General features: G+C 40.6%; 1 protein-coding gene across 1 annotated transcript in view; it reads right to left on the minus strand.

Moving 5' to 3' along the window:
* Positions 1–18,451, minus strand: part of MEGF9 (multiple EGF like domains 9) — a 98,597-nt gene extending 80,146 nt beyond the window's left edge. The window contains exon 1 of the mRNA XM_047768276.1: positions 17,702–18,451. Coding sequence (XP_047624232.1) covers positions 17,702–18,290 — 589 coding nt within the window. The 5' untranslated portion in view covers positions 18,291–18,451. The remainder of the gene's footprint in view (positions 1–17,701) is intronic.
* Between the last annotated feature and the right edge of the window lie 5,232 nt (positions 18,452–23,683).

The following is a 23,683-nucleotide window of genomic DNA, read 5'->3' on the forward strand; positions in this document are numbered from 1 at the left end:
AGGATAGAAAACTACTCTAGGCTTGAAAATATATATGCACTGCCTTGCCAGAGGGGAAAAAGGGTAAAAATGAAGTTAGGTAGGTGGGATATTGAATTATAGCTATTTATTATTCATTATTACACAAATACCTCTCTTAGTAGAACTTTGATAGCCTCACCATGACAAAAACAAAACGGTATTTTTATGTGAAGTGAAGGATATGTTAACTAATGTTATCGTGGTAAACATTTTGCAATATAAATGTGCATCAAATCATCACATTCTGCACCTTAAATTTACACCATGTTATACGTTAATTAAATCTTAATAAAGCTGGGGGAAAAAAAACTCTCTTATCCTAGATTTCCTCATCCATACTTTGACAGTCTGAGATAATAACAGAAAGTAAAAATGTAAGGAATCTAATACATAAGTATCCAAAAGCATTTGCATACAAGTCTATCCCTCTGCCAGACTGTGAACACCAAATCACCATTCTATCCTCAGCTCCACAGTTCCTGGCACACAGGAAGTACTTGGGTTTGTTCAATCTAACACCAGATTCACTAAGAGGGCCAGCACCAACTGCTGGCTTTATTTGTTGAGTCTCTAATTTTAGTCATCTGTCTGTTATACCAACAAGCAAAATAGGTTTCACATGTTTGCTTAATAAGAGAGGACAGAAAAGTAATTCATGTCCTCCTCCTTATTATTACATTATCTTAGGATTTAAACCCTCTAATCCAAAATTAATGCTGGGAGAGACTGTCAGTGGCCTCTAATTATCTTTGCTGGGGATCACTTTTAGGAGTACCCTGCAGTTTCCAGACTGATCTAAAACTCAAACCTTACCGTGCCACTTAGGGGCTTCTAGTTATTCATGCTTTTAGAATAAATTTCTGAGCATGACATATAAAGCTCTTCATGATTTGACAAGTGCCTACTGTCCCAGCCTGAAACCTCATCATTCCCTTTTCCACCCTCACATATGCTCTCCTCTCCTCACTTATGCACCCAGGACTTCAGTTTCCTGGGCAGGCTGTGAACATGCTTTCTCGCCTTCGGACTTTTTCACATGTGGTTCCCTTTTCCTATAGTCTCCTACCCCTCCTTCACCTGGTGAATTCCCAGTCATTCTCAAGACTCAGCTCAGAGAAAACTTCCCCCAGCAGGGACATCACCTTTTACCCCACTCCAAAAGTCTAGGTGAGGAGTCCCCTCTTTGCTCCTGTAGCATGTGCATACCACTATGGGGGACCTTATTGATCTATAGTCTGATTTTCTATATCCTCCACTGTGCTCTCAAGGACAGAAACCACACCTCACTTGGCTCTTAAGCATCTCTCTAGCCCAGCACTAGGTGCATAGCAGGTGGTTAACAACAATCTGATAAATGAATAAAAGAACCTATTTAGTTAACATAGAAAGCCCAATGTAAACTTATTGACAAAAGTATACTGTTTTCCCTATTACTTAAATAAAAGTGAATGCAAAGTCTTGAGCTGAACTCTCTAGTGAAACACAGCTAAAGTCCATTTTTAGCAGGGTGAAACCAAAAACAGAAAGAAAAAAAAAACCCCAGATGAAAAAGATCTGAAATCTTGTCTGATTAACAGTAACAACAATAACACCGAAAGAAAAGGGAGAGGAAGATACTACTGCAGATTGGTTAAGCAATACCGAAAGAAAAGGGAGAGGAAGATACTACTGCAGATTGGTTAAGCAATAAAGAAATACAAAGTAATAACTTGTGGCACTTGTGGCTTTATTCCCTGAAGACTACTTAATTTGAAGTGTGTATATTTCCCAACTAGTGATCTATTATACAAGAGTATCAACTAAAAGAAATACAGCAAAGAGAAATGCTTACTTTGTGATAAACTGATAAACTATTGTTAACAAGATCATACACAAAGAAAAAAAATTCCCCAAAACATGGAGTCCCCTTCGTGGCTCAGTGGAAATAAATCTGACTAGTATCCATGAGGACGCAGGTTCAATCCCTGGCTTTGCTCAGTGGGTTATGGATCCGGCATTGCCATGAGCTGTGGTGTAGGTCACAGACATGGCTTGGATCTGGCATCACTGTGGCTGTGGCAGAGGCCAGCAGCTACAGCTCTGATTCGACCCCTAGCCTGGGAACCTCCATGTGCCACAGGTGCAGCCCTAAAAAGACAAATAAATAAACAAAAAGAATTTCCAAAGCAGTAAATTTAAGTAAACTTTTTTTTACAACAAATATCTGAGGTCCATTTCAAATTTCTCAATAGAAATTTAATGCACAAGTGATGATTAATGCACAGAGAAGTAGTTTATTAGGTTGCAAAGCTTTTGTAGCAACTCAATATCATTATTTGTTATTGTCTCTATTTCTGACAATCTTGTCTCTAATCTTGTACAACAGCTGAAATGACCCTTAGTTGGGTGTATGCTATTTACCCTAAATGGCATCCTGGTTAATATATAACATTACTCACCTGACATAACAGATATCTAAGTCTACTTTCTGGAAACAATCCACTGTACAGATCAATTAAGCTAACAAAAAAAATGAAAGTGAAATGAAAATGAAGTAGTAGTATGTGATGATATGCTTTGATCTTTCAAATGATCAAATGAAATATATATATGCTTTCTCTATGAAAATAATCAAAAGGAACACCAAAGAGAGTGGTAAAAAGATCTATGGTATGGATAGAAAAACAATGACTACAAATCAGGAAAGACAGTGAAGGTGGCAGGGAGAAAACATGTATTAAAACTAACAGGGGTTAAAAAGATAACAGCACATTAACCTTGATCTACTTTTAGCATATTATTTTTACATGATGGAGAGAGAGCTTCAAAAAAAGACAGAGATCCAGGAAGTTCCTTTATGCAGGAGGTTAAGGATCTGGCATTGGCGCAGCTGTGGCCCAGGCTGCAACTGCAGCAGGGATTCAGTCCCTGGCGCAGGAACTTCTACATGCTGCAGGTCCAGGCCAAAAAAACAAAAAACAAAAACTACAACAAACAAACAAACAAAAAACAAAAGAGAGAGAGAGAGATCTGGTTTTGAATTCTAGCTAGCTAGTATTTCCAAGCTATGTGACTATTGAGCAAACAACTTCATCTCAGACTCAGCTTCCTTGTAAAATGAGATGATACCATTAATTCAGAATTGAAAGGATTAGTGGTTAAAAAGATAGTAAGTACTACTCCAGTAAGTAAATAGGTATTCAAAATATAAGAATTAAAAAACAGCTAACATTTAGCTGCCTACGCCAGGCAGTCTAAGTACTCCACATATGTTATCATTTAATCCTTATAACAACCCTGTGAGGTAGATGCTATTATTATGTCCATTTTACAGATGAGGAAATTGAGTGAGGCACAGCCCAAGATCACATAGTAAGTAAGCAGTAGAGAAATCATTTAAACCTGGCTCCAGAACTGATAGTTACCACGAATAATAATAATTCTTCAGTTAGGTTGAACAAAAGTTCTCCCTTAGCTTGACATATTTGTGTCATTCCAAAAAGCTAACCTCTAAAAGCTACAGAACAACAGTCAACAGTACATCTCTGCTACTCCACTACCCTTGTATAAATCATTTCACAACTATGGGCCTTCATTTCCTCATTTCTTCAAAATGAAATGCCACTTCCCTAGGTTATTATACTTTTTTGTTGTTGTTGTTGTTGTTGCTATTTCTTGTTTCTTGGGCCGCTCCCGTGGCATATGGAGGTTCCCAGGCTAGGGGTCGAATTGGAGCTGCAGCCACCGGCCTACGCCAGAGCCACAGCAACCTGGGATCCGAGCCACGTCTGCAACCTACACCACAGCTCACGGCAACGCCGGATCGTTAACCCACTGAGCAAGGGCAGGGACCGAACCCGCAACCTCATGGTTCCTAGTCGGATTCGTTAACCACTGCGCCACGACGGGAACTCCTATTACACTTTTTTAAACAAGACAGAGACAGTTTGCCCAACAAGCTTTTCTTCCCAGAATAGATTGCATCTATCAGGATATAGTTGGTTATACAAAAAGATATGAAAAAGATTTCATGTCAAGCAGGTATTTTACTTTAGGCCATTTTTGTGGCTAGCGACTATGGTGGTAGCTCTGGGAAAGAATTCCAAATTGACCTTTTCCAATTATGTTTCTAGATAGGAGGAAGAGGTAACCAGAGATGAACAAGGCAGTTTCTTGCCTCATATTGTATGTGGTCTAGTTGGAAATTATGATATAATGCTTTGAATCTGCCATTCACATTCAAAGATTTTTCTGACAGTGTCATTCCTAGAAATAAATAATTTACTATTTAGGAGCATTCATTTGTTCTATAAATATTTACTGAGGTCCTAGCATATGTTAGGAATTAATCTAAGTGCTGGGGAGGTTATGGTTTAAAAAGAGAGAGAGAGAGACAAAGACAAATATTCCTGCCCTTATGGAACTTACATTCTAGTGGTGGTGGGCAGAGAAGATCCAATTCAGTTCAACTATTTATGGAGTACTTACTATGTGCTGAATGCCAAATATTATCCTAGGTAGATATGAGAGCACAAACATCAGTAAGCCATAGCCTGTGAGCTACCAGAGAATAAGGTATAGAGGAGTCAGTTACATAAGTAATACTTAAAACAAGAATCCTTCAAAAGCAAGTAATCAAAAAGTATGTACAGTAATATTATAATATATACGGTAAAGTAGAATAAGAGGCTGCATAGATGCTGTTTCTCAAGGACAAATAAATTTGTCAGGTAAAAGAAAGGGATATGGCAGACATCTGTCATTCTTTTTGGCAGCCCTAGTATCATAGCATAATTCCTACTAATTCCTTCCTATCTGAAGAAATTTCCATCTTTTAAGGCTTGCTCTTCTACCACAAAGTTTCATAATGCCAGATTATTGTTTTCCCCGCCTCCCTGACATCCAGGGCATGAGCAAGTAATGGAGGCCCCAACAATCACATGCACCCTCACGTGGCCTGGAATTAGAAACTAATGGTTCAAAGGGATGAGCGGGGGGCCCATTCTCTGGTAGCAGAGGGGGAGATGGCTGCATGACAAGTGGCAATAGTACTTACTAGTCCACCCAGTACCCAGTGTTAGCAGGGTTGACACTGCAAAACTAGTGCATCTAATGCTTGGTGGTGATTGTGGTGCTATATTCAGTGGATTTCTCTGTGTGTAAAACTGGACATTAGCTTAGCTCCATGTCCTGAATTTGGTTCCCCTGGAGATTCTATGAACTCTTTAATAACCTTTTAATAAAGCCCAATTCTGATTAAATCAACAAGCATTTGTTTCTGTTTTAAGGCTTATTTATATTAAAACTGAAGAGAAGTGCATCTCAGGCAGAGGGGACAGCAGAAGCAAAGTAACAAGAGGCCAGTTAGCTCAGAGATTCAGAGAGGAGGCTCTGAAGATAGACAGATCTACATCTGAAACAAGGTTCTACATTTCACTAGCTATGAGACCTTGAACAATGTATTTAAACTCTCGAAGCCTCAATTCCTCCTTAGTAGAGATAAAAAATACTTATTTATTATAGGTTCTTTTGAGAATTAAACAAGATCATAATAATTCATTTAAAGCTCTTAGTATTTGACACAGAGTAAGACCTCCACAGATGATTGTTTTATTAGTAATAATGATGGTAATAATAACCATGGCATTTGGGGAAAAATACAAGCAATTTGATTCTATTGGAATTTAAAGCACAAGGAGAGAGGTGGTAAGAAATTAGGCCAGGGACAGATTACAGAGATGTCTTAAGTCATATTAAGAAACTTGAGCATATGGGCTGGGATCACTTTGGTGAATATGTAGGAGAATTACATTGAAGTATAAATATCATCTTAAATTATTAACTAGGAGAATGCTATGACCAGGTTTTGCAGTGTATTTGTATTCTCTACAGCTACAGTTATATAGTTCCAGGACACTTGCGCACTTGCAGGATGCAATAATATACATATAAACCAAAGCTATTTAATTCTAAATCAAATCCTCCAACACTGTGTATATCACCTGTCAGTATGTTTGCAACTGGATCAGAGGGGGTTAGTTCTATATTTGAAATAATAGCTTCTCCTTGTCTACCTGAGAGACAACTACCCCTTAGGTGAGGAGGGGAGTTTATAAAATGGGGAAGGGGAATGCATCCATGGTGACTGGCAGAAGTATGAACCACATTTGCAAGTCTGAGATTCTTCTATGACTTCTATATACTCAAATATCACTTGCTAATTTTTTACAACATATTGTTTTGCATCAGCATCTTGATCTAGAGTTCATATTAAGTTAAAGATGAAAGGTTTTATTGTTAAGACAAGAACAATCGATACTATCATTTTGCAGTGTGTGGTATGTCTTGCCAAACCCTAATAAGCATTACATTGTTAGCCCCAATCCTTCTAGCACTGAGTAGACAATCTCACAGTTACTGTTCAATTCTGCTTTACATTTACATTTAGTCTACCTGCTTACTCACATCTAATTTCTACCAACATCTCCTCTCCCCACCTCCACTCCACACCCATATCTACCTCTGAGAAACACGTTTTGATCTAATTTTGATTTTCATAGCAGTTACTGAAATCAACCCTGAGTCACTGTGTAATTCAGAACAAGCACTGAGAAGGACAATGTAGGGCCTTGCTGGGGAAGGCTGGGGGAGGCTAGGGAAGGCGACAAAAATGGAACCCAAAATGTGCTCAGTAACCACTGAATGCTTTATTTCATTTTCTGCTACTCCCATCTGCTCTGGCAATGAAGCACAGTTTAGTCAGAAGAAAAAAAGAACACAGGCTTTTAAGTCAGACAGAGCTGAGTTTGAATTCTAGGTCAACACCCAAGAACCCTATTAGGTCGGTACCATTATACTCATGTTACAGACAATCGTATAGAAGCCCAGGGAGATTGTGTGACTTGCACCTGTGTCTGTACATGTAAAGGCTTCATTTTATATTTAGAAAAATTAAGTCACAGAGCCATTTTAAAAAAATGTGCTCAGGAACTCACAAAGTGAGTAAAAAGAAAGACTGGAATTTATTTATTCTGACTGCTATTCCACTGATTAACTGGACCATTCAACCCTGCCTTTGTGGACAAGTTGAAGCACAAACTAACTTAAAAACTAAAACCAGTTGAACAGGATAGGTTTGCAGGCAATACACCAACAATTCAGTATAATAATACCCAACAGCTAGTTTACTCTATGTTTTTGGTACACTTTATAACTATTCATTAACCCACACAACATCAGGGGATGGGAGGTGCTATATTGTTAAAGCACTTCATATAGAACAGATAAATCAAACACACTATAGAATTATAAGGAATATGAACTCAAATGAGAAATCTACAGCAGAAAAAGCCAATGCCTTCCTCCAATCAAGCATCAATGCAGGGATAAAACAGGATAAATTTGTTGGAATACCAAGCATTCCATCTTTTCCCTCATTATTACCATTAACCTTTCCCAAAGTGCCATCACATCCTCATAAACAACAGAAGTGAAGAGAACTTAAAAGCTACTCAGCCCATGCAATTTCCTTAAGACAACTTTCCCTAGAATACATTTAAAGGAATTTCACCCCATCAGGCCATTTCCAAAATGAAAAGAAAACAAAGAATATGATATTCTCCTTACAATTAACTCCTAATATCAATACTGCTCCTAATGTCTTCTTTTTGCTCACATACATCAAGTAAAAACACTAAATTTTTTAAAATAAATAATAAATATCTAATAAGATCCCTGGTTATACGCCAGTTTCTAGGAAGCATGAAAGACTGAAGCAAAAGTTTCCAAAATCAGTTCTCTACAAAGAGTCTACAAGTCACTAAATAAAGGTTATTTAACGTTCTCCAGTCAGGTTGAAAACATTCCTACTCCTCATTATTTTCCCTGTGACTGGGCAGAATACATTCCTTTTTCCAACTGAATAAATTTCCCCTTTCCTCAGAGCTTAGCTGTCTCCCTGGCAAGGATATCATATAGAACAGCTGTTGTATTACCAGTATAAAAGCAATCCCAGCTGATCTAATTGTAAAACATATGGACAGACTGAAACCAAACTTTTGGGAGCTCTGTATCTTTAAAGGAAGAAGTAGCCAAAGATCCTCTACTGGTAAAGGCTGTGAACAAATACATGAATTCAAATTTTACACAATGTAAACAAGATCTATTTCAATAAGCTACTTTAATTTTTACATTCATTGTTTAAACTCCCTATACAGAATGAAGTGGATAAAAAAATCAGCTGTTTTCAGCCTCTGCTAAGATCTTAGTTAAACGTTCCCTAAAGGTACCAAATCTCAGATGTGTCATCCCTACCCTGTGTTTAAGATTTGTCAGGTGTCAGGAACAGTTTCCTTTCTTGGGTTTGTCTTCAGCAATTTCCTTTCTTCAGAACCACAACTCGCAGAGACTAAGCAAATATCTTTGATGTAGATCAAAACTGGTGAGTCAATCGCAGAAATTATAGGTAAGTGGGCCCAGGTAATAAGTGAAGCCATCTAAGTGAAGGCTTACCAAGCTTATCATAATGTTTTATTCATTTTTCACTTTATTCATTTATTTTTATGACTATACAATTAAAATTGGATACATTCATTGAAAAAAACTTGAAAAATCCCCCCAAAACACAAGGAAATTTAAATGACCCATAAATCCCATTACTTAGCTTTAGCCACTTAACATTTTGGTATATTTCTCTCCTCCTATGTATACTGCTATTAAACATACTGTAGACATTTTAATAGCTGCATAATAGTTCAGAGATTACCATAATTTCTTTACTATATAATTTTAGAGTAGAAAAATTTCTATTGCCAGCTATAACAGAAAAAATAAATATATATATAACTAATTTATTTTAAAAAAGAAAAATTCCTTTTGCAAAATTCCTATTGGAAGTTCCCTAGTGGCCTCGCAGTTAAGGATTTGGTGTTGTCACTGCTGTGGCTTGGGTTTGATCCCTGCGTAGGAGCTTGGACATTCCATAGGCATGGCCAGAAAAAAAAGTCTCTACTGAAAGAACAAACTCAATATATAAACCAGATGAGAATGGAGCTGATTAAAGTGTGGGTGGTGATGCCGGGGGTTAAAAGTGAAGTGAGGGTTGGGGGTGGAAGGTCCAGAAGTAGACCCACTTGGCCTCCTCAGTCCCTATTCTGACTTCCAAACACATCTGAGGAACCCTGGATCTCCAAATACTACAGCTTAAAAACAACAACAACTCTAGTATAATTTTCTCATTTTACAGATGAAATTACTTGCGCAAGGCCACAGAACTAGTAAAAGAACTGAAAAAGACCTTAAGGTCCCATGTGTTCAGCTTTTTCAACTTTAGCTACTCTTTCTACATTTGAGCATTGCTGTTCTTCCTTTAAGAAAAATAGAAGACAAAGTTATGTAACAAAAAAATGAATAATTAACATAACTTGCTAGATCTCAAAGAAGTCCACTTGCCCTAAGGAGGTTCTCATACTATTCCTGTGAATAACAGTGAAAAGAAGGAGAAAAGTTTGTTTCTAAACTAAGAAAAAGGCTGTGAGATCACATTTTTTCCTCAAGAATACACTGCACATCTACTGCAGCTACAAACCACTCCTTTTTCTTCACTCATTCACTCATTAAATTTTTATTGAGAATCTATTTTGGGCTGGACACTGGGGATACAATTGTGAACAGAACAAACAGAAGTCCCTGCCCTCATGGACTTTATAAAGCCTGACAGGTCTGAGCAAGTAACTTGATCTTTCTGAATCTCAGTATTTCCCATCCATAAAGTAAAGATAATACTTAACTATTGCAATGTCTAAAAAATAACATGATGTAAGTAAACAAAATCATGGTAGGTAACCAGGCATATAATATATAATGCGTGCTCAAGTAACATTACTTACCTTTCCTGCCAGACTGTTAAAATTAGACTGGCAATGAGAAGTAAGCACCAAGTCCCTTAGCTGCGCTTTGAATTGAGGCAACACAACTAGTATAAGATAATTCCAAACAGATTCCTACACTGTTTATCTTAGGAAAGAGGTAAATAATATTTTCATATGAAGAAATGAAATTTACATGAGCTCTCCCAGTTAAGTTCTGTAGCTCACCTTGCTACCTCCACCACCATTTACTTTCAATTATTACTCCGCTCTTTCCATAACATTCAGCCCCATATAGTGTCTACAAAAGAAAATATAAAGTAAGCAATCCTTTTCTCTAAATACTATTTTTCCACCCTGTAAATATGGGCACCTAAACCAGTCGAAGATTTACATTCAACAAAATGGGAACTAGAGACTCTCATACTAAGTGAAGTCAGAAAGAGAAAGACAAATATCATATGATATCTGGAATCTAATATATGGCACAAATGAACCTTTCCACGGAAAAGAAACTCATGGACTTGGAGAACAGACTTGTGGTTGGGGGGGGGGGGGGGAGATGGGATGGAGTGGGAGTCTGGGGTTAATAGATGCAAACTATTGCATTTGGAGTGGATAAAATGAGATTCTGCTGTATAGCACAGGGAACTATGTCTAGTCACTTTGATGGAACATGATGGAGGATAATGTGAGAAAAAGAATACATATATGTATGACTGAATCACTTTGCTCTACAGTAGAAACTGACAGAACATGGTAAATCAACCATAATGGAAAAAGTAAAAATCATAAAAGAAAAAAAAGGAAAAAGAAAAATGCAGTAGCATGTAAGATGTCCACAATATAGGGTTTGTGAGAAAATTAGGTTACAAAATAATAAAGAATACAATAAAGTCAATTTATTTAGATAAAAATAAATAAATAAATGAACTTAAAAGACAATCATTTGAAATACAAAATATCTAATGTGAAACCCACAAGAAACCTATAAAGGTTTGGTCTATATTCACCAACAGAGGGCAGAATCTGAGGCTTTACTGGCTCATATTATACACAGAAATCAACAAAATACGTATGCCAAAGTCTTGGAGAGCCTAAGATCACCCTGTAAACTGTAAAGCACTACACACTTGTTAATTACTAGAACCATTCTGTTGACTATTAACTTTAATTAGATTTCTACAGAGGAAATTCTGTCATTCAAAAGATCAAACATTTGTTTCTCAACCAAATTAAACTTTTTATATTGCTATTTAGCCCAACTTCACATACTCCCCCCAAGGCAGCTCATATTATTCATAAATAGAAAAAGAAATTTGATACTTATTCAAAGTATTGAAATTTTTTTTTTTTTTGGAGGCAGGTAACTTCTGTTATGACAGTTTTTTCTGTATTGTTCCTCAGGAGAAAGAAAAAAAAAATCAAAACTGGATGATAAAGATCAGAGAACAAAAAAGATCATTTCTTCCTTTTTTTCAAAAAGAAAGAATTACTATGTCCTGAATATTATTTAAATTATGACATCTTCTTATCAAGTGGGCTTAATAACCTAAATCAAAGAAAACTTGAAAAACAAATCCATAGGAAAAAAGTCAAAGTCACAGAGAAAGGTTTTGTTCTGAGTGCAAAGTGTTTGACCCTGTGCACCCTGTTACCACGACATCTTCAAGGACCTTTTGTTCCCCTGGAAAGACTTCTTGGAAGAATTGGGCTTTGAGGAGGCACTGAAGGAGGACAAAGTGGGAAATTGTTAACTAGAGAGGATAATTTGGTTCCTTAAAGAACATGAAAGAATGGATGGGGCTAAGAATAAGATACAAGAGTGAGAGGGACATATAGAGGAGTTTAAAGTGAAAAAAAATGACCAAGGAGAACAGAAGATTTTATTTTAATGAAAAAAAGTAATAGGGAAAGATTTTTCTGACAATAATTGTTACTTATCTGTGGGGCAGTAGCAATACTAGAGGGATTATAATGACACACATTTCTCAGATGTACTTAGACAGATACATTTTAAAAGATAATTATATTCAGTAAAACTTTACTGTGATCCAAACACACACATATGCAGACATACTCCTCATCATTTTCATAACAATTTAAAAAAAAACCTCCCTTTAAAGTTACCAGTGCAATTAGGGTAGTGCTTCTAGTGAAAAACCAATAAACCAAAATACATACTTTAAAAAAAAAAGAGACTGACCATAGAAGAGGTACCTGTAACATAACCTCAACATCAGTATTAAAGATGTTTATATTACATCTAAAGAAAGCAAACAAAAATAAAGATTAAGGCTAAAAGCATGAATTAAAGCTATTTTAACTAAAAAATCATCTAACGCTGTCTTTCAGCCAAAAGATCTTATATTTCTATTCTCTTCAGATCTATTAAATGCCCTAGAGCAGAAATCTCTCTACCCATAATTTACCCATCAGTAAAAACAGTACCATGATACTTTTCTTCCATTCTTTTTATAAGGGTGCCAAGATGTCTGGAAGTTAATATATACATGTTTAGAAATGCTGAGATGAAAAGTAATGCTCACTTTAATGTTAGGGGACTGAAAAAAAAATCAAGATAAAAAGACCTAGTCAGACTATTTCAATATGTAAATTTTCAACTAGCCAGAAGGCTTCCTGGGGACATAATTCAGAAGATTTGAAACTAATGTTCTGGAGTTTAGTTATGCTGTTCCAGAAGCTAATCAGACTAAGGAATTTCTGCAGAAAGCTAGGCACTTGGGCCAGGAATAAGATATAGTGAATTTGAGAAGTCCCTGGGCCTAGCCCTAAAAAAGACTACAAACTTCACTATCACAGACCACATCAGAACCTAAGCAAAGGAAGATTTAGAACTATTACTTAAAAATCATAACTGTAAAACACTTTAAAACAGAAAACTCTAGGAAGTGAATAAAGAGTGAAGAGAGTAAATGCCAAAGAACAGCTGAAAAATTTTCAGACTAGTATCCAAGACCCAATATTTTCAGCAAAATGGTTTCCTTCTCTTCTTCGTACTATTTCTTTAAATGCTAATAATATGGATTCTGGAACCAGAAAGACTGGGTTTAAATCTAGGCTCTACCGTGGCTGAGCTTCTTCGAGCCTCAGTCTCCTTATCTATAAAATGAAGATAATAACGGTACCTAACTTGATTGTGTCTATTGTGAGAAGTAGGTAAGGTAATATATGTAAGGCACTTAGAACAGTACCCAGAGCATAGTAAGTACTATATGTGTAGCAATTATAAGGGTCCACAATCCCTCAGAATGCTAAATACCAGAAGATCCAAAAATCAACAAATGCAAGGCTATTTATAGTCTTTTTCAAAGCCTACTCAGTGTGAAAATATATGCATTTTGCTGCAAATAATTTCATGTGTTTTATTACAGGATGCTGCCCCAGACTGCACTGGGGTGTATTTATTAACTTCCTAAAATCTGAAACAACCTAAATTCTGAAACACGCCCAGCCCCCTGGGTTTTGGATAAAAGTTTATAGCCATAGATTATCTTTGAGGCCTGAGCAATTTTTATTTCCTTAAAATGAATGCTACCTTCTTAAATAACCATAAGCAAAAAACACCCTGAACCTAGTGGTACAGAATTTTAAGATGAAGAAAAAATTTCCGAGTACAGGTAGGAGGGCTCTTCATTCCCAGAACTTGGCTTTCAAATAAAATCCATTCATAATATTTTATTTACATTCCATAGCAGTCAAGAGTTTTCAAACTCTAAATTCTAGGGCTTATTTCAAAAATGCCTATTCTCTTAATATAGATTATAAATAAATGGTTAAGGCTCTTTGGGAGGCATTCATGTGCCCTGAATTTTGGGTACCAAATCCTCACAGAACTTTAGAGCTAGAAGAGACCCTTGAGAAGTACTCTAAACTACCATTCCTCCCTTCCAAACTGTTTTATCATCCATAAATGTACTCTTCCCTATGAGGTAAGAATAACCTGCCCTAACTTGTCCTTAGACTTGTCTATAGGAACACCCTGTGAGTGAATGTGAATAAACTGGGTGGGGTACCACTGACAGACTCAGGATCCCAAATCATGGCTTGAACCTAACACAATAAATCTTACACACTTGGCAAATGTCTCAGTTTATACTTTAGAAAATAACAAGAGTTTCCAAGTCCAGAATGAAGAAAGACTCATCTAGTACGTGCCGGGGGGGGGGAAAAAAAAAAAGGCATAGTTATCTTAATGGACTCAATGAGTCAACAACATAATGTGGCTGCCAAAAAAGCCACTGTGATTAGGAACTAACTACATCCACAGTAGTACAGCATGCAGAAAAAACAGGGTGACTGGCCTCTACCACGAGCTGGTTAGAGCACATCTGGATTATGTTCAGCTCTGTGCTCTACACTCCTGGAGAGACACGGAAAAACTGGAAAAGTCCAGAAGAGGAGCAAGCAGGATAGTAAGGGAATCTAAAACCATTTTACATAAAGAACAGTTGAGGGAGCTGAAGTTATTTAGTCCAGACTCAGAGGGAACATGATCACTGTCCATAGATCCCTGAAGCACTGTCACTGAACAGGGAGAGCACCCTTGCTCTGCGTGACTCCAAAGGGCAGGACCAGAACCAGTTGGTGTTAACCACAAGGAGAAATATGTTGGCTAAGCCCACAGAAGGATTTCTTACAATGTAGAGCCACATTAGGAGGTAGCGGCTTCTAAAGCCCTACCTAGCCCTGAAGGTCCATAATTTTAAAAAATCAAACATTTGTCACCCTTCAGTCTCTTACTGTTGATAACTATAATCCTCTAGTATCATGCCCTCTCCCTCCACCCTTCTTAAAATGTCCTACCCAGACAACCAATCAGTCAAATGTTTTGCCAGGTCTGTGGGAGGAAAATGCTTGCTTGCTGGGCAATTAGTTTCAGTTTGCAGATCAGTGTCCCTGTAAACAAAAGAAGGCCCTAATTGAGGGGCAGGCAAGAGCTCTCAGCTAGACCTCCATGAAAGAAATTCTTATTAATTCAAAGAGCAGCTAAACAACCCATCCAAATAGGTAATACATTATCAATGGTATTCAGTCCTTACAGCAGCATTAAAATAAAACACCCTGTACCCATCTTCTCAAGTGCCAGCCTCTCCAACATTGCCAGCCTAACTAGGGCTCTCAAATTCAGTTATAAGTTTTCATTCTGTCAAAAGAGACATGTTTACTGTCTGAAGTGGACTAGAACCCATGCTCAGATAGAAAAGGCCATATGAGATTACATCACTGTAAAGCTAAAATTGCCCATCAGTAGGCCCACAAAGGCAGTTCAGCTGCTGAGAACTAGACACAGGCAATCCATAGTGAATTCAAGCTAAGGGAAACTGAAAACACAGGAGAGCTACCAAAACTGGACAGCCCTCTAAAACTTTTGTTGCCCAAAGAAATAGGTATACCACATACCATAGACATAGCTATGATCAGTCCATAGATGTTATTAAAAGCCTTGAACAGTTCAGACGGCAAACAGTAATCCAGCTTTATTTCACTTAAAATTGATTTGGAGTCTACAAAACTCCAGCCAAAATACTAGAGAATATAATATATACATGATGGACTTGAGAACACATTCTTCTCTGTGCTTTTTAAAGTGAAGTTCATAAACAAGGGATTGGCTAAATAAATTATGATATATACTTACAATGAAAAATGCAACTGCTAAAAAGAACAAGGTAGACCTTAGGTACTGACATGAGAAAAAAAAAAAAAAAGTCCATAATACACAGTTAAGTGAATACAGCAACACAAGAAATTATAAAACTTGCTACATATGTGTATATATATAACTTATACACAATTATTTAATTTTGAGTTTTTAAAAACTATTTTTAAACTCCCTGTGTTTATGTTCATATGTGCGCAGAAAAATGTCTGAGAAAAGATCAAACTGTTAACAGTGGTAACCCCTAGGGGCTGACTGAAACCAGGAGGTAGTAAAGGAGTGACTTTCCCTTTTTCCTTTGTAGATTTCTGGTTCTTTGTATTTTTTTTGCAAGTAAACCCTGGCCTTGTGATTTAAAACTAACATTACAAAAATAATGAAAGTAAAATAACATCAATTACACAGGCTTATTAATCATACACTCAACATTCAAAATAAGCCATCTTGCTACAAATGCTACTGTGTGCTTCAAACTTCGGAAAATCTAATTCATCCTTTTCTATTACATTTTACAAATAAAAAATCACCGCAAGTCCCTACTAGCTTTGTCAAATGCTTTCTATCCCACAAAAAAACAAACAAACAAAAAACCCTAGTCATAAGGATAGCTAACACACACACAGTCCTTACTCTGCACTGGGAACTGTTGTTGTAAGCACTACAAATGTATTAATTTATTTAATTTTCACGGCAATCCTATGAGCCAAGTACTATTATTACCTTCACTTCTCACATGAAGAAAGGTTAAATGACCTGCCCAAGATCACACAGTTAATAAAGGGCAGAGCTAGGATTCAACCTTTGAATGGACTCCATACTCTCAATCACTATGCTTCAGGCCTCTCAGTAATATGTTGGTCTCTAAAGGAAGGCCAAAAAAAAAAAGGTTATAGTCAAAATCCAGCTCACTCGTACACTCCTTGGAGCTGAAAGAAATACAAATGTGGCTCTTTATGGGTGAATAATCCACATTCCTACTTATGTCAATGCCAACCTCCAATCCAAGACTCGACAGTATTAAGACTCATAATCATGTGGGAGAACTTTCTACAAATTCAATTATAGTCCAAAGTCCATACCTGACTCCATAGTAAATCACTGAGCTTAAGAATTAGGTCAGAGATTCATTAATATAAATACAGCTAGACAAATGGTTTGGATAAGTCAAACTCCACCTCAAAGCAGAGGAATTCAGAAACTCTTGTCTAACATCTTGACAAGGCAGGTTTTATTTCGTTCCAAGTCCACTTTATATCTCAAGGAGGAGAGATTAGAAGTTGTCTCTAACTTTGCTTGAAGACTTCAATCAGCAGGAAGAAGAGCTTTATCTACTATGAGAACTCAGAAATTGGCTTTGATCAGCAGCAGCAAAATTGAACATTCTAGCTTAAGGGGGCGGGGGGGGGGGGGGGAATGGGCATCCCTACTTAAATTGTGTATTTGTCCAAACATACTGACCTTCTAATCGAAGAAGGGAAAAAATGGTGCAAGGAAGGGATTTAACCTAATTTATAAACGTGCTCAACCTAGATACACACCTGTCCCAAATGTCCTACTGAATCCACTTATTAACAAGGAAAACATGGATTACAATGTCTTTTTTTTTTTTTTTGGCCTCAAGTGGTCTGTATTACTGTTTGTAAACAAAATCCTCTCAATATCTTTTCCACCTGTCACATGCACAGCTGATATTTATATAAACAAGGAGAAATGAACACGGAAACTGGAGCTTTAGGAGGAATACTTTATACTCAGTTTTTGACCGACTGGTTGCAGGAGGGCTGGCTTTCAAACTTCCCCAAATAACCGGGGCGGAGAGGCAAGGTGAGCGAACCGAACCCAAAAGTTTGCGCCCATTCAGCCTGTCTGACAAAGGCCAGAAAGCCCTGCTTGGAAAGAGGTGCGATGCCTTCCACGCAGCGGCCACCCCCCTTCTCGAGGAAGCACAGCCCAAGGGGGGACAAAAGCCTTGGGGGCTGGGGAATAGGCTAGCTGGAGCTTGGACCTCCCCTTGGGAGTCAAAATCTGGGGAACCTCTGGGGCAAGAAATGACCCATGCCAGCCAAGAGCCCAACGTTAGAAGCCAGGAGCTGGAGAAAGGATGGGCAACCGCTGGGGAACACCGGGCGGGCGAGGAAGCGCTGGGACTCACCTGGGGGAGGCGGAGAGAGGGCCTCTGTGGCAGGTGGGGTGGGCGGGACGCTGCTGCTGTTGCCTGGGGGAAGAACGGAGGTCCGGATCGGGGGAGTGGTGGGCGCCGACACCGTGGTCGCTATAGGGGTGGTCGGCGCCGGGCCAGTGGTCGTCGAGACGGTGGTCGGCGCGGGTCTGGTTGTCGCCCGAGGGGTGGTTGGCGTACGTTCCACCGCAGGAGGAGGGGTCAGCGAGGTGTCGAGCGGCGCCTGAAAGGTGGTCGGAGTGGGTCCGGCCGTGGCCGGAGGAGGGGTGGTCTCCGGGGACTGGGCTGAAGAGGACGCAGCCAGAGGTCGGTGGACTGTAGTGAGCTGGGGTCCGATCCTTGGGGTCTGGGCAGTGGCAGCCGTGGCCTTAGAGAAAGGATGACTGGGCTCGACCCCCAGCCCCGGGCCCGGCGACGCGTCCACCTGCCCCGCGGCCCCGCCGCCACCGGTGACATTCCCTGCCGAGGTTGCCGAGGCGGCGGCGGCGGCGGCGCAGCACAACAGGGCGAGGCCGCCCAGGCTCGGCAGGCTCCTCATGGCGCGCTCGGCTCCGCCATTCATTCATTCAGTCCGTTGGTCGGTCAGTCATCTTCTCCACCCTGCACTTGGACCAGGGAAGCCGCCGCAGACGCCACTGCCACCGGGCGCACCATCGCCACCTCCCTCTGACAGGCGGCCGGCCCCGCGGGCGGGCCCCAGCGCGGAGGGAGCGACCGGGCCGTGTGCGGACAGCCCGCCCTCTAAGATTGGCAGCATTATCTGACCAATGCGAGGCCAGGATGGCTCACGTGACCCTCCTGCTTCCCGGCCTCTTTGTAGCCCCGCAGGCCAATCAGAGAGCGTCAAGGAGAAGGGGCGGTGCTAAAACGGGAGGAGGGTGGTACCAGCGCCGCTCCAGCCGGTCGGGCTCGCGGCAGCCGCGGCTTTGTCTGCCCAAGGAACGGGGCGCGGGCCTCGGGCACCGGGCGCCACGGAGCAGACAAAGGACGCGCCCCGTGCGGCAGACGCCGGGCAGGCTAGCCTTGCTCTATTGGGCGGCGAGCGAGACCCGGGGCAGGGAGTTCGCTCTCAGGAGCTTCCCCGCCCTCTTGAACAATGGGGCGCCGGCGCCGCGCCTAGGCTCGGGTGGAGACGGAGCTGGAACCCCTGAGATGCGCGAGGGCTGCAGCAGCGACGATGTAGAGCCCAGCATTCCCTCTGCTGCCCAAGAGCTCCTGTTTTCGGCCCTATAGATCTGCCCTGCCATTCCCATTTCTGAGATGAGGAAGCCGAGGGCCTTTTTGAGGACCTCTCCGAACCAAGACCTACGCCCTCACCAGGCACTTTCTATGGGCCAGGCGCTGTGCCTGCTAGGACAGGGGTTCTAGAGACCACCAGAAGCCGAAGGCATAAGCTTCCAGAGTGGAGAAGACAGACCCACATGCACACTTTACCCTAAATCCCGGGGAGATAGGATCAGACAGATCGAACCTCAGCTTAAAGTTTTCTGACAAATGGTTTTTGTGGCCTGGGCGCAATTTTCTCACCCCTAAAATGAGGCTAATAGGCAACACCCCAACCCCACCCTCCCAACCCCTACTCACACCACTCATGTGAGAATTAAGTAATGTACTTACTGTGAGAGCTTAACCCACTACCTGGCCCACAGCAAACCCTCATTAATGCTGACTACATCCAGTGTATTGTGTTAGGACAAGCCCCACGCCGCAGCCCTGCGTGTCCCCACAGCCGCCTGCCTATTGCAGAGATTGGGGTGGGTCTGATAACAGAGCTTGACCCTGGATGACACTAAATTCTGTACAAAGCTGGAATTCCGGTACGCAGCCTCGCAACATCGCCCAGGATTCAGAGCTCGCTCAGGCGCTGCAGCCTCTGCTCAGCAGCTTCCAGGGGGAGCTAAGCAGGGCGTGTTTGTCATCTGACAGGGCTTAATCCCAGCCCCACTGCCAACCCATTCCTGGCCTCCCGTGCGTGATGCTCGCCTTTGTGCATGGCTTCCCATTAGTCGCTGGCCTCCAACCAGAACATTGCGATGAGACATGTGTGCAAACCTGTGTATGTGTTAATTAAAAATGCTTTTAGTTATCTTGCCTGAGTCTTGGTGGGGAGAGGATATATATGTGCTTTTGTAATGAAAGCATAAACATGTTTGTGAGTCTATGTGTATGAGTATTATTTGTATTTGAGTATGGGATCTAGTATCTATTTTTGTATATTGTGTTTTAAATATCTGCATGTGTACTGATGCGTGTTTTATGTGTGTTTTCTGTGTAGTTTTGCATTTGTGAGTACCTATGATTGTTTGGGTATGTCCATCTATGTATGTAAGGGGGAGGGGTGAAATAGGAGGAGTATATGTGGGTTCTGGTTTCTGACCAATATCTAGGAAGCACAAATCAAGAATCTGTTTTTACTTCTCTTGAGGAAGGGAGGACAAGTCATGCCTCTTCCCCATATTCTTTTGCTGAATCTTTCTACCCTTTCAAACCCCAACCCAAATATCATATCCTTTAAGATACTTTTTTGGATCTCTGAGTAGGAATTAATCTTTCCCTCCCCACTTTCCCACTGCCCTTTGTTTATTCATTGTTTATAGCCCCGGTCTATCAATCTCTCTCTCCCCTACTTCTTCCTAAAAGGATTAAGGATGGCTTTCAGAAATATATACAACAGGATAAATTGAACTGACCACATGGCTTTACTACTTCTCACAGGCATGCATCAGAGGTGATACTAGAACTTTCGATTTCTTTGTCTGTCTCTCCTATTAGGCTATTCTCTCTGTTCTCAGTGCCTAGCAGGGGTAATGTGTGTAAGCATGAATCCAGGCTGGTTAAATGGAACTAAATTGAAAAGAGATCCTGTGGTGCCATGGGAAGAGCTTGTATCTTTAGAGTCAGACAGATCTGGATCATGACTCTGATGTGTGTTTATCCTCTGGAAGAAACATTTCCCCTCTCAGAGCCTCAGTTTCCTCCTCTATAAAATGGTACCAGTGAATTCTGTCTCATTAAGTTGAGCTGAGGCCTGAAGAGAACATTTTTATGGAGCCTGGCACACAGAAGTTGCTCGATCTGTGGAGGTTCATATTTCATTTATACCAGTGCTAACTTTGAGCCTTGTTGGCTAAAGGACCACAAGGAGAAACCTCTGTCCCATAATTTCCCCATCAGGTGACTCGGCCTAACGGTCACCCTACCAGATATCCCAAGTCATAACTGGAAAATGCTCGGTTGGCCCTAAGCTGTGCTATATCAGAGATTTTCTGGGACGAGGGGAGAAACGCTGATGCAGCTTCTTTGCCTGGAGAATCACAGAAAAAAGACTACAAGACCATGCCGAAGTAATCCAGGTCGCAGACAGGGATCACCCACACTATGACTTCTTCTTCTTCTTTTTTTTTTGGTCTTTTTAGGGCGGAAACTGGCATATGGAGGTTCCCAGGCTAGGGGTTGAATAGGAGCTGTAGCCGCTGGCCTATGCCACAGCCACAGCAACACGGGAATCCGAGCTGCATCTGCGACCTACACCACAGCTCACAGCAATGCCAGATCCCTAACCCACTGAGCAAGGCCAGGGATCAAACCCATGTCCTCATGGATCCTAGTTGGGTTCGTTAACCGCTGAGCCATGTCATGGAACTCCCCACACCATGACTTCTAAGATGAGTTAATTACCTTGTGATACGTATGGAAAATGTTGAATTGTTTGGAAAGGTGATTTAAATGTATTAATGTTGATTCACTCAACATTTAATTCTTAAATTTCTTTTTTTGCCTTTATCTCTAAACTGCAAGATGACTTTTTTTTGGCTACGCGCATGGCATGTGGAAGTTCCCTGGCCAGGGATCAAACCCAGAGCCATAGCAGCACTCCAAGCAGCTGCGGTGACACTACCAGATCCTTAACTGGCTGTCTCAAAAGGAAACTCCCGAGATGACTCCCCCCCCGCTTTGGAATAATATTTTATTTTTGTGTTTAAAAATAGGAAACACTGTAAATATCTGACATCAGAGAAAAGTATTATTATAGATTTTCAACTCAATCATATAAATCATTGTAAAGGTGGCTATGAAGACAGTGGAGCAGATATGAATAATAGACCATTGAGCTTTTACTGTGTGTTAGACAGTATACTAAGAGCTACACATAAATTATTCCATTTAATCTTAAGAACAACCCCAGGAAGTAGGTACTATTATTATCCCTATTTTACAGATAAGGAAACTAGGCCACAGAGAGGTTAAGCAACTCGCCTAAGGTCACTTAGTAAGTGATAGAGTCAGAAATGAAAGTAAGGCTGGCTGTCTCTAGTTGGCCCTCTTAACAATGGCGCTCTAAAGGGGAAATGCTTATGATATAATGTGAAGAAAAGAGAATATAAAACTTATAGCTGTGACTCTGTGTAACAGAATGTTGTTTGGCAGTTTTCCTGTGGATCCGATCTGGAACTGCATCGAAGGCCCAAGTCTCTAAAGAGAGCTGTCAACACCCCCACTCCCCACCATCCCAACCTGACCCCACCCCATTCCCCGTCCTGGCACCTGGGGCCCTAGGACTCAGTAGGAGGTTGGGAGGAGGGGCTCAGAACAGCAAGTGGTGAGCAGCCTGAACTTTCTCCTGCAGGCAGCAGAGGCACTGTAAAGGCCCTGTCTGAGTCCACTACGTATCCTCAGAACCAAGCATAGTGTCAAATGCACCAAAGTGGTACAAGAATTTTATGTTCAGAGAAACAAACAAAGCCTTCTGATGTGGCAGACACTGCTCCAGGAGTTTTGCATTTGTAACCCACTTATTCCCTAAAGGTAGTGCTATAACCTGTACCTGCAAGAAGAGCCCAATCAAAAAATGGTCAGATGGGAGTTTCTGTTGTGGCTCAGCGGTAAAGAACCCGACTAGTATCCCTGAGGATGCAGGTTTGATCCCTGGCCTTGCTCAGTGGGTTAAGTGTCTGGCATTGCTGTGAGTTGTGGTATAGGTCACAGACGTGTCTCAGATCCTGCATTGCTGTGGCTGTGGCATAGGCCAGCAGCTGCAGCTTTGATTCCTCTAGCCTGAGAACTTCCATATGCTGCAGGTTTAGGCCTAAAATTCAAAAAAAAAAAAAAATTAGATAATTGAAATTGAACTTTCTATGAAGAAGACAGAAAGATGGGCAAAAACACATGAAAAGATGCTCACCATCACCAATTATTAGGGAAATGCAAATCAAAACTGCAATGAGGTACCACCTCACACCAGTCAGAATGGCTGTCATCAAAAAGTCTACAAACAATAAATGCTGGAGAGGGTAGAGAAAAAGGAACCCTCTTACACTGTTGGGGGGAATGTAAATTGGTAAAACCACTATGGAGAACAGGTAGGCTCCTTAAAAAACTAAATATAGAACTATCCTATGATCCAGCAATCCCACTCCTGGACATAGATCTGGAGAAAACCATAATTCAAAAACATACATATACCCCAAAATTCATTGCAATGTTCATTGCATTTACAATAGCCAAGACATGGAAACAACCTAAATGTCTATCAACGGAGGATTGGATAAAGAAGATGTGGCACATATATATAAAGGAATATTACTCAGCCATAAAAAAGAATGAAATAATGCCATTGGCAGCAATACACATGGACCTAGAGATTAACATATTAAGTGAAGTAAGTCAGACAAAGACAAATATCATGATATCACTTACATGTGGAATCTAATAAAAATGATACAAAAGAAATTATTTATAAAACAGAAACAAGAGTTCCCATCGTGGCACAGCAGAAACAAATCCGACTAGGAACCATGAGGTTGCAGGTTCGATCCCTGGCCTCGCCTAATGGGTTAAGGATCTGGTGTTGCCATGAGCTGTGGTGTAGGTCACAAACATGGCTCGGATCTGGAGTTGCTGTGGCCCTGGTGTAGGCTGGCTGCTACAGCTCCAATTCGAACCCTAGCCTGGGAA

The sequence above is a fragment of the Phacochoerus africanus genome, chromosome 2 (assembly GCF_016906955.1).
Source record: "Phacochoerus africanus isolate WHEZ1 chromosome 2, ROS_Pafr_v1, whole genome shotgun sequence".
NCBI lineage: Eukaryota > Metazoa > Chordata > Mammalia > Artiodactyla > Suidae > Phacochoerus > Phacochoerus africanus.